General features: G+C 48.5%; 1 protein-coding gene across 1 annotated transcript in view; it reads left to right on the plus strand.

The window, feature by feature from the left end:
• The window catches only part of LOC141731661 (uncharacterized), a 31,741-nt gene extending 24,809 nt beyond the window's left edge, over positions 1-6,932 (plus strand). The window contains exons 5-8 of the mRNA XM_074558073.1: positions 4,565-4,617; positions 4,666-4,731; positions 6,202-6,363; positions 6,588-6,932. Of these exons, the coding sequence (XP_074414174.1) occupies positions 4,565-4,617; positions 4,666-4,731; positions 6,202-6,363; positions 6,588-6,932 (626 nt within the window). The remainder of the gene's footprint in view (positions 1-4,564; positions 4,618-4,665; positions 4,732-6,201; positions 6,364-6,587) is intronic.
• Positions 6,933-8,417: the final 1,485 nt, after the last annotated feature.

Raw genomic sequence — 8,417 nt, forward strand, 5'->3', positions numbered from 1 at the left:
AAAGATGTCAATGAAATCTACCAGCTGATCGATCCATGATCCTGTGATCTCGCCAAGCTTATTTATGCTGCCTTTTATATTTTTAATACTTTCATGAATTGACTTTGAATGATCTGAGAGATTCATGCAGCACATCCCTTCAAACTCTTCACACCCATGTCCATGAGTGAGCAATAGATAATCGATTGCCACTCTGTTTTGAAGAGTCGCCTGTCTTACACCACTAACGTCTTTTAACATGTCATCCAATGCGACAGACACAGACCGTGCATGTTTGCTCAGCCAGCAACCCATGCGGTCGATCTGAGTGAAAGCCACCCCTGATGCTGTTTGAGGTGAGAAAATTGCTGTAGCAATACTTGCTTTCTTATCCCAAGAAAATACTTCGTCATTGCAATCTGCCGCATATCTTTCGATTGATCTTTTCCCTCTATGCCTTTTCTCTCTTAGCATGTTCAAATCAGGCGACAGCATTGAAATTTCCCCAATGCTGCATGGACCTCCCGTGGCATTAGCAGGAATGCCGTGCCAAATTCTGTCCCCGCAAATTAAAAACAAACCCCGTGGCAATTGCACTGGGACTTGGATCGATCCTTTGGTAGTTTTCTCTGTATATTTACACCAAGCTGATGCATTCTTATAAAACTCATGAATGGGAGTCAAATCGATAGTTTTTGCCTTTGTGGCCTTCGGAACTTCAAACTGCATGCAGAATTCCATTGTCATGGACCCAAAAATCTCCAATTCCTGAGGTTCTGTAGAAGCCACAGGAAGTAGATGTGTCCAAGCACACCACTCTTTCACAGGATCTTTAATGACCTGCGAAATGTTAACTGCGGAATGCCCTGGAACTGGCCATTCGTCCACTGGCAATCCAACCATGCATGCAGAAAATGGTTTTCCTGGCCTCGAATGTGTCAGGCAAATACTATCTAGATTCGCTGCTTGAGCTAAAGTCTCCCATACATTTTGCTTTGGCTGATTAACAGGTAAATCTTCTCCATTGCTTACTGCAATGAATGATGCACATAAGCATCATGAAACTCATTATTTCGCTCTTATATAAAAATCCCCAAAGTCCTTAGTTTCCTTTTATTTCTCTTCGGAATCGCTCTTTCCGGTCTGAGTCTCGACTTCTGTCTGAGTACTCGTCTCTTTGTTTCTTGGATCAGCGTTCTTGCGTTCTCGCGTTCGGAATGGCTTCACGTGCCGCGCCGACACCCACTTTAGACCTCGATCTGTGGAGATACAAGCGAAACCCTTGCCCCAAGTGATTAGTTTGAAAGGGCCCTCTATTTGTCCTGTCTCTGGGTTTCTGATCAAAACTAAAGGGTTTTCCCTTAGCTTTGCCTGTGTGCTGTTTAGAAAATGTCTCACGATTGGTGGATTAGGTTCCGAGGATGAGCTGTTTAGGAAATTCAACACATACAGTGCCTTATTTAACTTCATGTGAGGTGTTGCCTCTGGTTCACCCCTTCTCTGTCTGTCCAGAAGGGATTTCAGGGTGTGATGTGTTCTTTCAATGATCGCTTGACCTGTGGGTCAATGTGGAATACCAAATGTGTGTCTGACACCCCATCTTTTCAGGAATTTGTCAAGCACCCTACCTGTATATGTTGGACCATTATCTGTTTTTATCTCCTGAGGCACACCTAATGCTGCAAATGCTTGCAGAAAATGTCAGCAAGCATGGTCTGCTGCTTCCCCTGCATGTGCTGAAGCAAAGACTGCACCTGAGAATGTATCCACAGAAACATGAACATTTTTGAGCCTCCCAAAAGATGGATATTTCATGACATCAGCTTGCCACAACTGAAGACTTTGCAGCCCCCGCGGATTGATGGCTCCGGTGGAAGAAGGTGGCTGCACAAACTGACAGTCTGGACAAGCACTAATGATCTCCCTCGCCTGACTCTTTGTGAGACGAAAGGACTCCATCAGTGCTTGCGCATTCTGATGAAAGAACGCATGACTTAACCTTGCCTGCTCAAAAATGTCCGGCAGTGTTTGCGAAATAGGCATTGTCAACCTGTCCGCTTGAGCATTTCCTTCCGCTAAAAATCCCGGAAGTGTCGTGTGCGCTCTAATGTGTGTGATAAAATACTCTCTTTCCCTGCTCTCTAGCAGTGTTTTCAAGCTCGTCAGATAGGAGTATAAAACCCCATTACTGACTTCTTTCAAGAGCGAACCTTCCAATCTCTTGACCACACCCGCAACATATGCGGAATCTGTCACCAGATTGAGAGGTTGTTTGAACAACTGAAATGCTCGGACAACAGCTGCCAACTCCACAATTTGTGGAGAGCCCTGAACCTTCCTCACGTCAGATTCCCAATACCCTGTCGTTGAGTCTCTCCACGTGATCACTGACTTGTGTGTCTTCCCTGAGCCATCCGTGAACACTGTGATCCCGTCCAAAGGTTCTTCACTTATTCTTGGTTTTGTTTTATAGCATATTTGTGATTGCAGTATTCTATGTCGTGGAAAGTGGATTGTGCAAGTTCCCGGGAACGCTAACAACGCGATTAACAGGTCTTTCGATTGTTGCATTGCCCAATCAAAATAGTCTTGTTTTAAGGGTAACCTGATGATTGAGAATTCTCTTCCTGCCATTGTCAGCAACCTTGTTCTCGCCTTTATGATGATCTGTGCTGCCATCTCCAAATCTGTAAGAATTGTTTTTGCGGGCCTGTGTGGTAGGAAAATCCACTCTATGATTATCAAAGAGTCCTTTTGCGATTCGTCCCATTGGAAGATCAAACCATGGAACTGTGTTGTTTTCCCCAGCACTGCCAACTGAAAAGGCAACGTTGGAACAAATCGATGTGCCTGCCTTTTCTGTATCGCGTCTGCGACTTTCTCCAACTCCTTTTTCGCTTCTTGCGTGAGTGTCCTGGGAGACTGGATGTCTGTGTCTCCCCTCAAAAGATCGAGCAATGCTGGGATGTCGCTGTTTGTGATTCCCAAAGCCGGCCTCATCCAGTTGATTTCTCCCAGAAGCTGTTGCAAATCGTGCAAATTGCTGATCTTGGTGTTGATCTCCATTTTTTGAGGTTTTATTGTTCTCTCTGAAATTTTCCACCCTAGATATTTACAAGGTGCAACCTCTTGAATCTTCGAAATGCTGATTTCCAGACCTGCCTTTTGCACCTCTGCGATCACACAGTCACGAGTTTCTTGCAGCTCCCGTTGTGTTGATGCTGCAATGAGCAAATCATCCATGTAATGAATGATCTTTACCTTTGGAAATTTCTTCCACGCTGGTGCCAAAGCTCGTGCCAAGTACCATTGACAGATCATCGGAGAGTTTTTTAAACCTTGTGGAAGAACGACCCAATGGTACCACTGCAGAGGCGTTTCCTTGTTGATACTCGGAACTGAAAAGGCGAATCTCGGAGCATCATCCGGATGGAGTGGGATACTGAAAAAACAATCCTTGAGGTCAATGACCACAAGCTGCCAATCTCTGGGAATCATTGAGACAGATGGAAGTCCCAATTGAAGTGGTCCCATGTCTTCTATGACTTCGTTGATCTTCCTGACATCGTGTAACAATCTCCATTTGCCCGATAGTTTTTTCTTGATGACAAACACTGGGGAATTCCAAGGGCTGTCTGTTGGCTTGATGTGTCCCGCCTGCAATTGTTCTTGGACCAGGTTTCTCAAAGCACTCAACTTTTTCCGCTCAAGGGGCCACTGATCCACCCAAACTGGATCATCGGTTTTCCATGTCAGCTTCAGTGTGGCGAGTGCTGCAGTGACCCCTACTAAAAATCCACTTCGATGTTCGCACCCCATTGTGCCAAAAGGTCCCGACCCCAGACTGTGATCGGCTTTTGGACAATAAAAGGACGAATGATCGCCGTCTTGTCTCCTGGTCCCGTGACAATGACAGAATTCTCACTTTGCAGACACAGAGATGCTCCCCCTATGCCTGAGAGAGAACCCAATGGCGCAACCAAGCTCCAACTGCGTGGCCAAAAGATGTACGATATTACTGTTACATCCGCCCCTGTGTCGAGCATACCTCTGATCGCTATTGTTCCGTTCCCACATGTCAATTGGCATGTGAGTGTGGGTCGGTCTCGACCTATGTGCTTCACCCATGTTGTATGTACTTCAACATGTTCCTTCATAGGGAAACCTTCTTCGTCGAAGATTGACATGACCTCTCCAACTGCGTGTGGCGGCAATGCGAAGGCTCTCGCAACCACAGTGTTTTCTGGTACAGTCAATGGTGGACGAAGTGCTCTTGCCAATACTGTCAACTCTGTATTTTTGTCCGCTGAGATAACTGTTGGATAGACAATGAGTCCAAGAATACTGCACTTATCTTGTCCAATTATCAAGAAATCTTGTTTCTTGTATGAGTCCCCACGGATACCCGTTGGTATCTCCGCATGACTTTCATCTAGAAAGCATACTAATTTTGAAGCTGCCAATGCACACTGTGCCCCTGGTGGGAGGAGGTCTGGGTCACTGTGGAATCGGCTGAGGGTTTTGCTGAGGGCGTCTGCTTGTTGCTCACTGATGATTGCCCCGTCTGCTCTTGTGACACCGCCAGTACTTGTGTCTGAGCGCACCGGCCCGCGCTGCGCTTTGCGTTTCCCGGATGCGGTAACGGATTTCCGTCCACATCTGTCTGGGAATAACATTCTTTCACAGAGTGTCTTCCTCTTCCGCACCGTGCGCAAACTGGCCTTTCCGCCTTCTGTGCTGGCGCTGGCGTATGTGTTTGTGGACAATTCCTTTTCATGTGCCCAAACTCCCCACATCTGTAGCACTGTCCTCTTGGGGGATTGTTCTTTTTCTGCATCGTCGCAAGAACTTTGTTGATGTTCTTATTCTGTTGATGCAGTATTTTTTCCAGCATCTTTTCCACTGTCTTGTCCTCTGTTTGCCTTTCTGAATGTCCCTTTAACTGTTTCTCCCATTCCTCTCTTAATTCGTTCTTCACAATCGCTGCGACATGCTGAGGTGTCCCCACCTTGCTGCATGCCTCCACCATCTCTGCCAAGGATGGCCGTCCTGGCATGGCGCTAATGACCCGTTGACAAGCCGGGTTGGCATTGCCGAAAGCTAAGCTCTCCAAGAGAGGCCTCTTCGCTTCTTCTATCGTCACCTGTCGATCCACGGCTTGCGTGAGTCGATCGATGAACGACATGAATGGCTCTGTGGGACCTTGCTTGATGCAAGAGAACGGGACTTCTGGAGCTCCTGCTGGTGTGATTTGCATGATTGCCATTCTCGCTGCTTCCTTGATGTCACTTAACACTCTTCGTGGGAGCCGTGCTGCTTGTTTCCCTGGGTTGTCATCTGGAAGATCTCCTGCTAACTGATCTTCTGTGAGGTTCGCGTTTGGTCCACCTTGATATCTGTTCCGTAATTCAGCAAGATATTTTCTCCACCTTTTTTCCCAGACAAGGCTTTGCGTGTCAGTGAGAATCATTGCCACAATACTTCGAATATCATATGGTGTGAGATCATATGTAGCGAATGTCCCTCTTAGTAGCTGTTTGAAGTATTGTGAATTCAGCCCAAAAGTTTGAGCCGCCTTCTCTAAATCTTTGAGTATTTCATGACCCATCCTTTCCCACCTTGGGTTCTGCCCCTGGGCATCATATGCCACTGGCATTGTCAGATCTCCTGATCCCGGAAATAAATGCTTTTCCTTTGCCAATGCTTTTCTAATTCGCTTCCAATCCATCGTCTTCACCGGCTCTTGAAATTCCTCTTCTTGAGGTTCCGTTGGGATTTGCATAAATAATGGTATTCTGGATGTCAGTGGTGATTCATCACGTCTCATTTCTCGCCTTGAGGTTTTTGGGCTCGCTCCCAAATCCGAAAAGGAAGCTCAAGGATCCTGTTAATATTTCTTTTTTGTTGTGTCGACTGAATGCAAGAAGCTCTTAGCTGCTTCTGCTGCTGACAACATCCATGTAGGAACCCCTTCCGATGCTGTGATCCTTATGACATCTCCTTCTTGTAGCTGTTCTTCATCTGAGCTTTCATCATCTTCATGAAACCCTGAAGTCGATGGATAATCCCTTTGTTGTGTTGGCATTGTTTTCTTTAAAATGCTTTTCTTTTTATATAATGTTGGAAAAAATCGCTGCATTGTTGTGGTCTCGCCACGAGATGGCGCTGTGGCTCCGCCGACCCGATCCGGCATGTCATGCCCTTCTGTCTTCCTGCCACCAGGTGGCGCTGTCACCGGCCTCCCTGGCTCGTATGACGGAGCGTGCTCGACTGCTCCTCTTCCTGTCGGCTGCAATGCCGGCAGTTCTGTTTGAGACCGTGTTTGCTTGGCTTTTAATTCAGCTGAAATTGGGGTTTGAACACCAGAACGTCTCCCTTGAAGGGGTGAGTCTTGGACTCCGAGGGTTTTAACCAAAGGCACCAAATCTGGAGAGGGCGGGAAGCCCCGGGATGTGAACTCCCTGGCGTGGCCCCTCCTCGCCCGAGACGTCACAGGGGGTCTGGCCCGCCCCCGCCCGCGCTCTACTCTCTGCGCATGCGTGCTCGCCGAGCTGCTCCCTTTCACTCCCGAGCTAATTTCACTCTCTCCCCCTTGTTCCACCTCCGAGGTTTCCTCCCCTCGGTCTGCCCCTGACTCTGTCTCCTCCTCCTCTGACGCCGTGTTCACTCCTCCCCTCGCCGGTGTGTGCAGCCCCCCTCTCTCCGGCACCCGGGAACGCTCCGCGATCCGGGCCGATCTGCGCACCGGGTCCGACGTCATAATCGCGCGCCTCCTGCGTCTCACCATGGCAGCCTTCTGGGGCTGCGCAAATTCTCCTATATCACTGCCCGTTTCAGACGCCCCCGCGCTGGTATGGGACTCCCTCCCCGGGTTTTTGCGAATTTCGTCCGCCGCGCACGTTTCCGTATCCCTGCCGGCCCCCGGGACGGCTGCCCCCCCGGCCCTGAGCTGAGGAAAGCCGCACGAAAACACGTGTCTCTTGCTATCTCTTCATACACGCTCCCCGCCTGCTCCGCCGCAGCCTGGCCGCGCCGCTCCGCCGCCGCCGCGCCGCGAGAAACGCCCCCGCCGATCCCTTCTCTCCCCCCTGCTCCCCCCCTTCTGCTCCTGAGTCCACCATGCTCTCTGGAGTTTCAGGACCCTTTAGGAGTTTTCTGGGGTTTCTGGGTTTTGGGACCAGGTGTTTTAATAATATTTCTTGCTCTCTTTCTTCGAGAGCCTTTTCCTCCTGGCTTCTTAAAGCCAGAGTTAATTTTTTCCTGGAGCTTTGCTCCTCCCCTCCTTCTAAAGGGCCCTGCAGCTTTTTGCTGCTTCTTCTGGCATTTCGTTTGCATCGATATGCCTTCTAACATTATCCTTGCTGGAGAGAGCAATTTTAATGCTGTCTCGTCCTTTTTTGTTGCTAAGTAATGTAAATGTCTGTTTATCTCCTGCCAAAACCCCACTTCGAATAGCAGGCACGTTTTTGCCAGTGGGTAGTTTAGCCTTGCCCATAGCAATAATTGTTTTAATTCTTTTTTTGGAATTCCTTCTGTATATGCTTGAGTCACGCCTTGTAAGGCGGACAAAATTTCCCATTGTTCCTGGGAAAGTGTGCCCCCCATTTTCTTATTTCTGGACCTTCTTACCAAATCTATCGTCAGGGCAGTCCGGAGGTCTCAGTCTCTGTCCAGCAGATCACGAGAGGTGGTCCCAGAGGCGCCTTTATGGTTCCGGTCTGGGCTGTTCTGCTACGAATTGTCTTCGGCAGAAGCTGAGAGATGGAATTCTCAGTGACTGCTGTTTTTTTGCAGACTCTCCTAGCCGTTTTTCTTTCTCCTCTTCTCTTTTTTTTTTTTCTTCTCAGGCTTCTCTCCTCAGGACTTATCAGTGTTCTCCTGGGAACTCGTCTAAGATCGGAGCTGCCCCCTTCGCTCTTCTGCTCTTCAGGGCTTTGAGGCTGCTCCCCCGCCGAAAGGTTTTGTGGGGGTTCGAGCTCACCCAGTGGAAGCCAGTTGTCCGGTTTTCGGCTGTTTGGATGGCCTGGAAAGGCCCGGGGTGGCCTTGGAGCAGCCCGCGTTTCCAAGGAACAGAAGAGGCTTCAGTTCTTTTCTCGGTCTCTGTGTTTATTAATTGTTTATCTAAAAGATTTTCTTTCGGCCCGACAGAGGTCTGCTCAGCAGCCAGCCATGAGCACACTCCCCTCCCTCCGGGCGGTCACCTATATTTATAGCCAAAGTTGCGTATACAATATTTATCATTTTTCCCCAATACCTTTCACCCTTATTGCCCGGTGCACTTTTAGTAACAACCAATCTCAAAGTGCCACCATCACCACAGAAGATGGAGGAGAAGAAGAAGAAGAAGAAGAAGGACAGGACATGCCCCAATTCCTCCATCTTACTTCTCTAAACCCCCCTGAACAGAAATCCTAAACCCTGTGTCTCACCCTCTAACT

This window comes from Zonotrichia albicollis, chromosome 24 (assembly GCF_047830755.1).
Source record: "Zonotrichia albicollis isolate bZonAlb1 chromosome 24, bZonAlb1.hap1, whole genome shotgun sequence".
Lineage (NCBI taxonomy): Eukaryota > Metazoa > Chordata > Aves > Passeriformes > Passerellidae > Zonotrichia > Zonotrichia albicollis.